General features: G+C 28.0%; 1 protein-coding gene across 1 annotated transcript; it reads left to right on the top strand.

Moving 5' to 3' along the window:
- Positions 1–1,976: 1,976 nt before the first annotated feature.
- Positions 1,977–2,480, top strand: LOC112512287. Its single transcript, XM_025118165.1, has one exon. The coding sequence runs from the start codon at positions 1,977–1,979 to the stop codon at positions 2,478–2,480; it is 504 nt and encodes a 167-aa protein (XP_024973933.1).
- The last annotated feature ends 12,508 nt before the right edge of the window (positions 2,481–14,988 follow it).

The raw sequence follows: 14,988 nt of genomic DNA, 5'->3' as shown, positions 1-14,988 counted from the left end.
CTAATTATATTTTAGATTTTTTATATTTAAAATGAGATGTTTATCATGTATTTGATTACTTTTATCTATAATTAGTTACACAAATTTAAAAATGAAGTTTTAATAAGTTGTATTTAAGCATAATTTAATCTTTTTATTAAATAAATTCATATAAAAAAAATATTTTTTTATCTTTAATTTGGTTTTCATATTATATATCTATTACAATTTCTAACCTAGTTTTCAAAACCATAAGAATGACAGGGTAAAATGGATAGAACGAAACAAGAATCAATACTGAGAGTTAGAGTTTTAATTCTGAAATCAAGATATATCATATTGTACTGAATGTATACACTTTTGGTCCCCATTAGTTTGGCGAAAAAATCAACAATGAATAAATTTTACTGGTCTTTTGTTATAGGAGGCATTGATCCGTGTAATTTGTGAGATCCAATTTAAACCATAAAAAATAGAGTAAATTATGTTTTTCGTCCCTGTGGTCTACTAAAAACTGTGATTTTCATCCTTGTGTTTTAGATATTTTGGTTTTTGTCTCTATAGTTTGTAAATCATTGTTATATTCGTCTTTATGATTTATAGGTTATTATTGTTTCAGCCCTTGTGGTTTACAATCCTTTACTATTTTGATCTCTTACACTTAAAAAGGTAAGAATTAGTTCAAAGGCGAAAATAACAATAAATTACAAACCATAAAAATAAAGAATTGCAATTTCTAAAGCACAAGGACGAAAATCGCAAATTTTAACAAACCATAGAAACGAATTATGTAATTTACTCTATAAAAAAAAACACCTCTCTCCCCTATCCCCTTTTTTCTGTCCTCTCACTTATATATTTTCTTCTATTTTTAACACATTGTGAACACTTTCTTAATAAAATTATTATAATTTGTGAATATATTTTTAATCTAGATCTGGTTGTAAACATAATGTGAACATCAACTACATCAGTAAATCTAAAGCTATCACGTGTGAGCACTGTGTGAACCTTGTAAATACATTATGAACATCTAGTAAAATAAATTCTTAAGCTTGTTTATATTAAGTATTAACTAGAACGGTACTCGCACAATGCAGCGAGATAAATCTCCATTTAATTGTTTCGTTTTTATTCTTCTCTATCAATATAATATGATTTTATATGGTTTTGAAAAAACAATAAAGTTTTTATTTTTGAATGGAATATAAATTTGAAGATAGCATAAAAATTTGAAAAAATTAAATTGATGGATCAAATTAACTATTTAATAATCCTCATTTTTTCAATGTAACTTTTTAATTCATTTTTTTTATTATACGCTAATTTAGATTTAATAACAAAGTAATTTAGTCTTGGTTTAACAATATACTTTTTTATTAGATAATAATTAAGCATTCTGTTATAACTCAATGATTATCTTAATTATAGTTTAGATTTTCTATATTTAAAATGAATGTTTATCCTGTCTATAATTATATTTATCTGCAGTTAGTTACACGAATTTACAAATGAAGCTTTAATAAGTTGTATTTATGTAAAATTACATGTAATCTTGAAGTTTAAGTAATATGTATTAATAAACAGTATTTCATGCAAAAAAAATGTTTTTAAGAGTTTTTGTCAAATGTTTTATAATATAGTATAGATTAACGAATAAAAATATAAATTATAACTAAAAATACACGTAATAAATATTGTATTTTATGAAATATCCAAAGATACATCTTCCTTCTAAATGAATGAATTATATGTAATTGTTGATTATTAGTAGCAATTTTAAGAATTATGAAGTAAACAAAACATGGGACTTGAAAAAGAGAAAGTAACAAATAAAAAACTCCTTGAAGTATTCAAAGTGGTTGCAACTTTTGTTTAAATTAAAATTTTGGTCATCAAGATCCCTATAAATAAATCACATTTGGAACCAAGACCCCTGAAAAACTCATACAAGAACCAACCAAATTCATAGCTTTCTCATGCCTTTCTCCATCCAAATGGCATCACCACCATCTACCTCTAAGAAACTCAAAACCCTGATCCGAAACTTTATCGTTTCACAGCTAAGTTGCATCGATGTTGTTCTTGCGAAAGCTAAATTAGTTTGTACTGAATTTGTGGAAGAAACAAACCTGAAGAATGTTCACATGTTGTTGTCTTTAATGTTCAAGAAGAACAAAAACAAGAACAGGTTCAATCTTAGTTCATTCAGGTTTTACTACAACTGGAGTTCATCTCACGTGGTCCCAAAGAGTTCAATCTATGATGGCTATGTGTCCTATGATCCCACGTGGGATTCTTTTGAAGAGGAAGCAACATCAGAGTTGCATGATCTTTCAAGGTATCTTCATTGGCTTGAAGAAAAGAACAACAGAGCTTATGATATCAATGACATTGACAGTCTTGCTGACAAATATATAGCAAACTGTCATCAAAAGTTCATATTGGAGAAGCAAGAATCTGATAGAAGATTTCAAGAAATGATGATGAGAAGTGTGTGAAGTTAGTCTTCCACTCCATTTATAAGCTTGTTTATATTCTTTGTTCATTAGATGGTTGAGTGGTATAATCCACATAATGATTGCATGAGCATCCAAAAGTATAGTGTCCCGAGTCTAAAGACTCTAATGCAACGGAAGTTTTTAAGATTAAAAAACTTGATGAAAAAGCATCTAAAAGTTGATCGCTAAAAAAAACTCGAATATCGCTCTTCGACATGCCTTTATTCCATGATGACCAGGTTCTAAGCTTTCTCTTTTCCTTTGCTACTACTCCCGAGTGAGTGATGACTTGGTTGCAAAATTATTTTGAAAAGGAGATGGGTGAGCCCAGGACTCAATGAATTCACGGTTTTAATGCATATACAACGTTATTAAATAGATTTAAAAGAACGTCATAATTTATCATGCATATGGTTTAAACAACATAATTCACAAAGTCAACGGCGTTATAGGAGATGTCTACCTCACACAAGATTACCTAGTGAACTCACACAGCATGTCCGCACTTACGGCTTAAACAAGCTCACAAAGCATACTCGTCTTTATAGAATCATATCGTAGTACATCATCATTGTCACACAAATACTCACAACACATATTATAAAAAAATATTAAAAGTCTTATGCATACATGATATATCAAAGATATTGAGAAAATCCCAAGTAAGCTTGGTCATAATTATAAATAAAACGTGCAACCATACATAGGAAAAGTCACATATAACTCATCGTACAAGTCGTTGCCTTAACTGATCCTCGAAGTGGCTAGCACCTCCCTTACAAATCCAAGACCACACTTAAATCTAAGATAATTACGATGCCACTACCTACGATAAATAGAGATGATCGGGTGGTCTCTTTAACACCATTTATTTTAGCATTTCATAAACTGACAACGTTGCTTACGTCGTTACTTCAACTTATACATCCATATATACACAGTACATATATATATACACACACATATGCATATACATATGCGCACTCATATATATATATATACATATATATACACCAACTATGACCGCACAAAACAGAAGCTCCCTTAGATGCATTATGTTGTGCATGCATGTATATAGATTCAACTATCTATATTGTACATGTAAGAATATATATATATATATATATATATACACTAAAAGCAGGTAGATCTCAATTTTAATGTTTAGTTTTTTTTTTTTTTTCTTTATCGATACAATACGATTTTATGTGGTTTTAAGAAAACGAATAATGTTTATATTTTTGAATGAAATATAAATTTGAATATAGCATAAAATTTTGAAAACAATAAATCGATATTAGTATCAAATTAACTATTTAATAGTTTTCGTTTCTTTGGTGTAATTTCTTTAATTTAATATTTTATTGTAATTTAATTTAGATTTAATAACAAAGTAATTTATTTTTGGTTTAATAATATAATTTTTTTATAAAGATAATAATTAAATATTTTGTTTGAACATAATGATTATCTTAGTTATATTTTAGATTTTATTTATTTAAAATAGATGTTTATTCTGTATTTGATTATGTTTATCTGCAGTTAGTTACACAAATTTAAAAATGGAGATTTAATAAGTTGTACTTATATAAAATTACTTGTAATCTTGAATTTTAAATAATATGCATCAATTAACAGTACTTCATGCATAAAAAATGGTTTTTAAGAGTTTTTATCAAATGCTTTATAATATAGTATAAATAACTTTTATTATAATTTAATTTAGATTAGTAACAAAGTAATTTATTTTTGGTTTAATAATATAATTTTTTATAAAGATAATAATTAAACATTCTGTTAGAACGCAATGATTATCTTAATTATATTTTAGATTTTCTATATTTAAAATTGATGTTTATCATGTATTTGATTATGTTTATTTGCAATTAGTTACATGAATTTAAAAATAGAACTTTAATAAGTTGTACATATGCAAACAAAAAGTTCGTCCTAATGTTTAAGTTTACATGCCAAATGAATAACCAGCAGTTACAAAATTAAAACACTGGTTGTTTATTTAGTTTTGGTCGATAGCATAAGAGGGATACCATAAACGTGTTTCCCAGTTGTCGAAGATTTTAGATCCACCATTATATAACACCATGGTGACGTGGATGAAGATGAATATGAGCATGTAATGATCTACGGGCACATTAGATCAAAGTGTATTGTGTTTCCTTTCTCGAAACAGGCATCCCTCTTAGTTGCAACCCTTACGATTCTTTTTTTTAAGTAGAAAATAATCATATACGACAAAACTCACATATACTTCTTATATTCGATAAGGTTTGATCCCTTGATTGCTCGACATTTGAGGTTGGGATCTACGAGTAACTTACATACTATTGGCCTTTTGCTTGACCCCTTATAATCGTGAGGCAAAGCCACAAAGCAAGTCGAGGCAAATTGCTTCGGTTGTTTGTATATAAACTATTTTTGTTAACCATGCGTGTTCGAGCCAGTTTGCATGCACCTTGACTAATCTCACACACTAGGAGAACAGCCAAGAAATTCCCAAGTAGACTTGCAGGACTCGAACCTATGACCTCTGAGGAGGAACTCCAAAGGCGCAAACCTTATTGTCTTTATATAATTCATAATTGACAAATAAAACGTTGGATTTTTATATCAGAGTTAGATCAAGTTTTTATAATTAACCTTAAAATATCAAAAAGAAATAAACAATTTGCTCTTTAAAATCTTTATTTAAAGTTCGTACACTCACTCTATTGCCAAAGTCTTAGACCTCCAAGAATTCTTGTTAAGAAAATTTCAAAGGTTTTTATGAACTAGAAGATACTCGCACAATGCAGCGAGATACATCTCGATTTTAATGTTTCGTTTTATTTTGTTCTCTGCCGATGTTATAATACAGTTTTATGTGGTTTGGAGAAAAACGATAATGTTTTTATTTTTGAATAAAATATAAATTTGAAGATATCTTAAAATTTGAAAAAAATATATCGAAATTAGTATCAAATTAACTATTTAAAAATTCTTGTTTTATTGTATAATTTCTTTAATTCAATTTTTTATTATAATTTAAGTTTAATAATGAAGTAAATTATTTTTGATTTAATAATATAATTATTTATAAAGATAATAATTAAGTATTCTGTTAGAACATAATGATTATCCTAATTATATTTTAGATTTTTTATATTTAAAATAAAATATTTAGCCAGTATTTGATTATGTTTATCAGCAATTAGTTACCTGAATTCAAGCATAGAGCTTTAGTAAGTTGTACTTATGCATTATTTACTTGTAATCTTGAGTTTTAAGTAATATGCATCAATAAACAGTCCTTCATGTATAAAAAATGGTTTTTAAAAGTTTCTATCAAATGTTTTATAATATAGTATAGATGTTAGTCTGAAAAACTAAAACCATCTTTAATTGTCATCATTACATAAATATATACAAGATTTATGAATTTTATGAATAAGTCAGAAAACAAAAATACAATGGACCCATGGTAGGGTACAAATCTACAAAACATTGGCTCTCCACTTCTCCAATTTCCTGTAAAATCTAATTTTTTGAAAAAAATATGTTAAAATCATCTAAAACAGTAGAAACCGATCAACAAAATATGTTAAATAACATCATGTACTAATCTATAATCAAAGATTCTGTTTCAACAGATAAAAATAGTACAAATTAAAATATATCTGGTATGTTTAGTTGGGTTTGATTTAATTTCATAGCTTTTGGTACATCTAAATCACTAATTGCTGACACTAAAATTTATCTCAGAAAAAAATACAAATAAAGAAGAAAAAAAACTATAAAATAAATAAATAAAATTCTACGAAAATATTGAATTTAATTTACTTTCTATTATGAGTTGGGTTGGGACCGCTACGTGGTTTCTTCCTGAGGCTCTGGTTGAAAGTAGCATTAGCGACGATCTTTTGTGACGAACCTTGATCTCTTGCGATGGATTTAGAAGCCATTCTTGGAAATACAAGTAACCTTCTTGAATATATGATGTTGGTACTTGTGTTGATGCCTTTGGCACTACTCTTATTGCATTGAAGAAGATACATTTGAAAGAGAAGTAAAGATGCAAAGATGGCCAAAACCCTAATTTGGATCTTCATCATTCTTTGAGACAAGTTTGATTTTGGATCTCAAAATGGGAAAATAGAATAACACATGATGCATCTATAAATAGGACCAAATATGGTATGGGAGCATCCCATGCATGTGCATCATAAAAAATTATATATATATATATATCAGATATATTTAGGGAGGTTGAAAGTGAGTGTTTGAACGTATAACATATGAAACAATACCGTATCAGTATTGTAATTCAGGGATTTTGGCAAAATGTAACTTTCACTATTGTTCATAACCTACTGAACTAAAATAGATGAATGGTCTGGATTAGTCCCTTGTTTATTAAGGACTCAATTTTCCCGAAGGGTATTTGGATAATCAGTTTTCTTGTGTCTGAATTATAATTTTAATTTACTGGTTTTTTTATAATTACGATATTTAAATTTAAAGAATCAAGTAGAATACTGTTTTTAGCTTAAAATTGCATACTTATTATAAACTTTAATTAATTAATTTTATCTAATTTTGATTATGATTTCTTGAAGTTGTTGTAATCACTTTGAATATTTATGGACTGTTTGGCAATTGTTGAATGGTTTTGTATAGAATGGTTAAGTGGTCAGAATGATTAAAAGGCTCTTATGATATAGTGAAAAATGAAATATAATTGTTTGGTAATTGTGTACAATGAAATTAAGGCTCTTAATGGTTAAGAGAGATCCAGAATACAAAATCATTCAGAGGATTTTAAAAAAACAACCCTTTTAACGATTCAAATGTTACCTATTAATGAAACTATTAAGAGGTAAATAAACAACCCTTTGGTAAATTAAAGAAGAATATCCCAAGAACCAAATGGTAGGCAAAAAAATGTTGCTATAATACTACAGGGACTATTTCGAGGCAAGTTATAATCTTAAAGGGGTAAAGTGAAAATAATTCCAAATCTGTGATTTGTTTAATTATAAGGACGTTGGGATTTGCAAGGACCAGGTGATCATGTGCCGTTTGTTTGACTAATACCAAAATACCATTTCCTGACAAACTATTTCCAGAACAAAAATCACTAAATCCAAATATACATACAACAATTGAAACATATTGTACAACTTCTCAAAGCATTGTTTGTTTCATTATTATCATTTTTGCTCTGAGGAAATGGTTTAACCTAATCAACCCAATCATTAAAATGTGCAACTGCTTAATGCTTGTGGTACAAGTACCAGATGCATCTAGTTTTCTCAACTTGTGTGCTATGTACAAATATTCTTTTTCTAATTAATAAAAAAATTAACCAACAAATATATTTATTTTAAAATATTTTTTTAATAAAATGATATTAGAAAATCGTCAGAGATCTCCGATATATTCTTTAAAATAAAAAAATTGAGTTTTTATTCTTTATTTTACAGATTTTCAGTATTAAACGAAAAACGATATCATAAAATGCTAATAATTATATAGGATTCTTATTTGGATGATGGTTAATCATAATTAGGTGGGTAATTAGATGATAACTGGATAGGTAATTGGATTGGACCGGTTCTGTTTTATTTCGTTCTGGACAACCATCTAAAAACCGACCAATGCAATTTCGATGTTGAAATTTTGGATTCGATCCAATTACAACGAGATATTCAGTTAATGAGAGGGTGAGTGTATGTGAGGAGAGAAGGAGGTGAAAAGGTGAAAAAGTGAGTATAAAAGGTATTTTGGTCATTTAGAATTTTAAGACTTTAAGACTTTTACTAAATTTATTTAATAAGATAGTATAGATAGCTGTTGGAGGATGCTCTAAAATAAATATTTTACAGCATCTGTAATAGTTATGCTAAAATTAGATTTTAGAGTTGTTTTTCCTTCAAAATATATGTTACAGAAAAAGTAAAAATCTTTAAATTTAGAAAAATCTATAAAACATAATATATTATGAAAAAATATATTTTATTTTAATTATTTTCACCGATGGGTTTTCAATGATTATAATTTTTAAAGTGTATGGGGATTTTAATTTTTGGACGTCATTTTTTTTTAAGATTTTAAATTTTTATTGAGAAGTTGTTTGAATTGGATATGATATTTTTAGAGATGTAATATTTAATATTCTATTTATTAAAAAAATTATACTTTAATCTATACTACCTTATAAAGCAGATTTATCAAAAGTCTTCAAAACAATTTTTAATGCACAAAGTACTATACATTTATGCACAAAGTCTAAAAAACAACTTATAATGCATTAAGTACTACTACTTTATGCATTCAATCTTAAAATATCTTAATCTACAATTAAAATAACATATAATGCAAGTTACCAATGCACATTATTACCTTTTCTTTTCATGTTTCCAATATACTTTTAACACCTCTCACTCATTCATTCACCCTCTCATACCTCTATGTCTTCTCCATATCCCACAAGATGGGATTCAAACTGATATTCATCATGAGTTATTAAAAATTCTCTCATTCATCTCTCATTCAAATGCTCTAGAACTCTCAATCTCTTGATACTTTGCTCTTGTTGTAAATCGAACGTATTTTTGGAGTCATTTAAATATATTGGATTTTAAATTGTTATACAATTTTTTTCATCGATAGACTGTAATTGGAACCATAACTCTTATTTATTCAAATTGTATTAATATGTAGAGACCAAATATTAGCGTTAAATCTACTTTAATAAAACCAGTGAAACTTCAAAATCGTTAAAATTCACGGCTCTCAACGCATTGCGCGGGTACACAACTAGTATAGGTTATAATGAACACCCGTGATAATGTCAGTGAAGTAATAAGGGTTCGTTTGGTTTACAAGAATGGAATGAAATTGGGGGATCTCGTGTTTGGTATGCAGGATTGTTTAGATTTGAAATCCTAAGATTTTGTTGAAACCCCTCGAGGGTGGTTGGGATTTCAGGGGGATTTCGTAGGATTTGTATATAAGAATGTTTTAAAATATGTTAAAAACATTTATTTTCTGATAATTCAGTATTAAAAAGGTAACTTAATTATTTTTATAACTATTTAAATTTATTTTTATAAATTAGTTATAAAATCCATTTTAAATTCATCAAACCAAACACCTCGAAGATTTCAAATCCTTTCAATTCAAATCCTTCCACGAAATACAAATCCTTCAAAACTATTTCATCAAACCAAACGTCTCTTAAGTGAAATCCTTATTTTTTTAAAATTAATACAAATATTAAAAAAAAAAAAAACTTGATGGTTATCATCAAGAAATTATTATATATGAAGAAATATAAATATGAAATAGCATGTGACAAGTCACGTGATTCATGTTTGGGGTGGTGGTAATGTGGTATGAGAAGAGGAAGTCTCTTACACACTTAGCTGTATTTTCAATTATATTAAATAAACCTTTATGGTTGGATCCAATCCGTGTATAATTATACCATATAAATACATTGGTTTTCATCAATACGTAACAGACTAGATTGATACGCGCACATTTTGTGCAACCCGACCTGGGTTGAAGGCAGTGTTAGCAGGGACAGACCCGTAATTTTTTTTAAACGGTGGCACCATTAGACCATAAGAAAAAAAATATAGGAATTTTTTTCAAACGGTGACACCGTTTGACTATAAGAAACAAATATACGGATTTTTTTTGCAAACGATGGCACCGTTTGACTAAGAAAATGACACTAATATGATTCGGACTTGAGTGTGGGGTGGAATAAAAGTCTTGCAAACCAACTTTACCAAATAAAATTTGTTTTCATTGTAGTTTCAAAATACATATGGTGGCACACAACAAATTAATACGGTTGCACCGTTCAAGAAACCTAAATATTTTACCCTTCGGCGGAGAAACAATACGGTGGCACGTGCCACCCATGGCACTTAACTAGGTCCGCCCATGAGTGTTAGTTACGTTTTTTGGAATGATACTGAACAACCTATATATGTATTTGAACAGCGTTTCATTGTGTTAGAAATGGACTTTTAAGGATGTGTTTGGTACATGAAACTAGAACAATAACTTAATTGTCTCGTGTTTGTTATAATATTAAGTGGAACAGAACAGGATATGACAAAACAGGACATGACAGGACGTGACTGAAAAAAGCAAAAATAAAGTTTTTTTGTCCCACAGAATTAAGTGATTCAAAAAACGAGATCATATTAAGTGATTGTATAGGTACAGTATATAAGAATATATTATTTGTTTATGTATTTTAAAGTATTATTATATATTATATATTAAAGAATCATTATAATACTTCATCTTATATGTATATATCTATATTTATTATTTTATAAAAGGGGAGTTTCAGTTATTTTGAAATTTTGAAAAGTACATTTTATTATACTAAATGTACAGACTTTTAAGGCTCTACAATCTCCCGCTTTTTTTATATAATTAAGGGGATGTTGGGGGTTGCTTATAAAAATAACTTATTGACTTATTCTGGTGTAGCACCGGTAATAAGTATTTTTGAGTGTTTGGATAAACAACTTATACCGGTGTCAAACCGGTAATAAGGAGTTTTGAAGAAGTTAAACTTTTCTGACTTATAATAAGTTGATAAGTGTTTTTGTAAAAAAATATAAGTTGTTTTAAATAAGCAATCTCAAACACCCCTAAAACTCAATTCATTCTTATTTTGAAAGTTACATTTTATACCTTTATAATTAATTATTTAATTTATTTTATATCTCTTATTTTTTTTATTTTTCATTTTACACGGTTATCATATTAACATAATCGTGTATAATCTAAAATGCATCAAAAAGTACAATTTTTTTGCAAATTATACTATTATTATTGTTTTGTCAATACCTTCAAAATGACCTGAATATTAAATATTCTTTGACTTAATCATATCATTAAATAACATAAATATATAGTGAATTTCATTTTAAAACTTACATTTTATACCTTATAGTTATTTATTTTATATCACATTTTTATTTCTTATTTTTTTGTTTTACACCTTCGTCATATTAAATACATAATCATATATTAACTAAAAACGCATTAAAAATGTGTTTCTTTTTTTATAAATTTATCATTATAATCATTTCATCAATATCTTCAAAATAAGCTCAATATTGAATAGTTTTAAAATTTAATAATATTATAAAATATCATAACTTTGGTTCTTTCTTTGAATTTGAAATAATATTTAACTTTTGCTTCATTCTTTTGGTTTGAAATAACATTTTACTTTAGGTTTCATTGCTTTTGTAAATACGATTTTGTATTTTAATTATAAAAGTTTGAGTTAATAACGAGAATAAACTTCATACCCTTGATTTACAAAAAAATTGATATATTTGTGCATTGCGTGGGTACCCAAATTAGTGTGTGTATATATATCTATATACACACACATACACATATATATATATATATATGCGAAGGATCGTGTGAGAAGGAGAGTGAGAAGCGTAAGAAGGGATGTAGATATTTGATCACCTTTAATCTCAAACCCTTCACATCTTTCCCTTTCCATTTCTCTTACTCTCCACATGTGTCCGACCTGTAATGCACATTTTTAAAACAAAATGAGGGTTAGACCATAAGGTCTAGTGAGAAATCCATTTTAATTGTTATTACAGCGTGAAAATCACCAAAACACTTTTTAGAAAGGCATATTTGTATTAATAACAAATAAACAATGTTTTACTGAAACAAATCTTTTTGTCGCATCATATAGATGAGACAACATTATCTTATCACATCAAACCTATTAAAGTACCAAAGTTTTCGCAACAAAGATAAAATATGCCAACTTGTCGCATCTCATTGATGTGATCACATTATTATCGCGTCATACACATCAACTTGTCGCATCATATAGATGTGATAATACACTTCCTCGCACCATATTAATGCGATTACTTCACTTTGTCGAATCACATTGATGCAATAACCCCACTTTCTCGCATCACAAGGATGCGATAAATATTATGATGCGATAAAACCAACTCATCGCATCATAAAGATGCGATAAATCACACTCATCGCATCATGAAGATGCGATAACAATTTCCACATGATTAAAATTCCATTTTTACATACAATTAATTTTGTCATCTTTATTTCAATGTACGTCTCTCCTAATAATGTCACCCTTATCTCAAAATACGTTTTTTTATTATGTCACACTTATACCAGAATACGTCTCTCCTAATTATGTCATCCTTATCCTAGAATACACACATCCCGATTATGTCATCCTTATTCCAACCAGTTGATAATAACATATCAAAATACTAAATTATGTTAAAAATAGCATATAACATATTCAAGATCCCATGAAAAACAAATATAACATAAAATATAATAACTCACAAATATCTCCACCTAAGGCGGTGGAGTTTCAAATTTTAAACCAAATAACTTTAACACACCCCTCAACGTTCAAACTACTTTCAAAAACAACCCTAAACTTATAACCGATAAAATCCGGTTATCACAATATAAATGTTTATAACTAAAATTATCTAAATGCTTAATTGATTAACTCATTTATAACTATTATATAATATAAAAACATTTAATACCATTTGAGGGTATATTTGTCTAGTCTCATCCTTCCTACGATACATTATACAAACAACTTGACACTAGTTATACTAAACACCAAACAAAACCACAAGGGTGGTGCTTGATTGATTTGAGTTTGGCTCAAAATGTCAAAAGTGTCAGGAGGTCCCAAGGAGAAACAAAATCCCCTTGTGGCCACGGAGATTCAAATGCGGTGACTCCGCCCTGCAAAGCAGGTGGTTGCCCTGGGATTAGTCGGTTCGCAAAACGGGTTGGATATCCAGATTAACCAAAGAAAACACCAAACAAAGAACTAGTATAGTCCAGTGTGCATACCATGCATATCCTAATTGCACTTGGAGTAGTATTACTTTTAGGAAATGGTAAACCAAGATTATTTGGATCGGTAAGATGTTCTATGACCTGCAATGACAATCATGCTACATATCGGTGTCGAGCATGGTATCGAGTTCTTGGTGATTTTTGGTCTTGAATTGCATTAAGAAACAATGTTTTCAAACTTCTATGTTGATCACATTATTTTCATAAACTATTATGAAAGTCATCTCATTTTAAAAAAAAATAGAAGAAATTTAGCTGAAATTTTGATAAATATCGAGCAAGATCCAGTTTTAAACATGGATGTTTTAACAGAAATTGTATATAAACATCATACTAAAACATGGATGTTGTTTTAACATAAATTGTACAGATACTAACATATTTGAGACAAACGAAAACATGGATGTTATTTTAACATGAAAGAATTACATTTAAAAAAATATATAACAAACGGTGTTTTCATAATTCAATTTTAACATGAATTACACGTGATATAAGGTATATAGGGATTTTGAAGGACAAATTTATCGGTTTTTTATAGAATTAAAATAACGATTAGGAGAATCTAATAACCTCAATTATGGGTATTTATTTCTTATTCAAGATGTCTGCAAACTTTTTTTTTTTTATATGGAGGGGGGACGCCTCTCCTATCAAGATAAAAAAACCAAAAACGCTAAGAACAAAATACGCACTCGGGTGGGGACGAATCACATCCACCAGAAAGAACCAATGCATCCCGAGGGGAAGGGAAGGAAGAAAACAAAAGGAGAAGAGAGAGAAACCAACCACTAGGGAAGGTCCTAAGCGAGTCAAGCCTGGACAACAAACGGGGAAAACATCGAAAGCAGGCAAAGGAGCCTAACGAGGGCAAGACCTAGACCAGACCCAGATATCCGGGATATGTTTGCAAACTTATTTAACACATAAATATGGAAATTGTATATGTTATAATAATAACTTAGGTTTAAATATAAGTATAAACTTTCTTTTAGTTCTGTTTGTTTTTCTTATTGCATTTTATAGCATAGCATGACGGTTATTGAAATGTATATGTTTTGCAATTTTTGGATTAACTTCATTGTATATACTTATGTCTCTCTTCTCATGTATTCAGTACATGCTTGTTTAATAATGTATGTTACTTAAAATCCAATATTACAAGTAAATTGTACATGATTACAACTTCTGTAAGTTGTATGTTTTGAATATAAACATAATCAAATATAGAATAAACATCTCATTTTAAATATAAAAAAATTAGAATATAATTAACATGATACTTAATTATTATATGTATTAAAAATATTATATTATTAAACCCAAAATATATTACTTCGTTATTAGATCTAAATTAAATTATAATAAAAAAAAAGTGAACTAAAATTATCTTTATATTAAACGTTATATTATTAAACCTAAAATAAATTACTTTGTTATTTAACCTAAATCAATTATAACAAAAAATTGAACTAAAAGATTTATAAAAAAAATGAGAAATTTTAAATTGTTAATTTGATATTAATATCGATATAATATTTTCAAACTTTTATGTGATCTTTAAATTTATATTTTA

This window comes from Cynara cardunculus, assembly GCF_001531365.2.
Source record: "Cynara cardunculus var. scolymus isolate 2C chromosome LG 5, CcrdV1, whole genome shotgun sequence".
In the NCBI taxonomy this organism is placed as follows: domain Eukaryota; kingdom Viridiplantae; phylum Streptophyta; class Magnoliopsida; order Asterales; family Asteraceae; genus Cynara; species Cynara cardunculus.
Note: the sequence above shows the minus strand (reverse complement) of the source record. Positions and strands in the feature narration are given on the sequence as shown.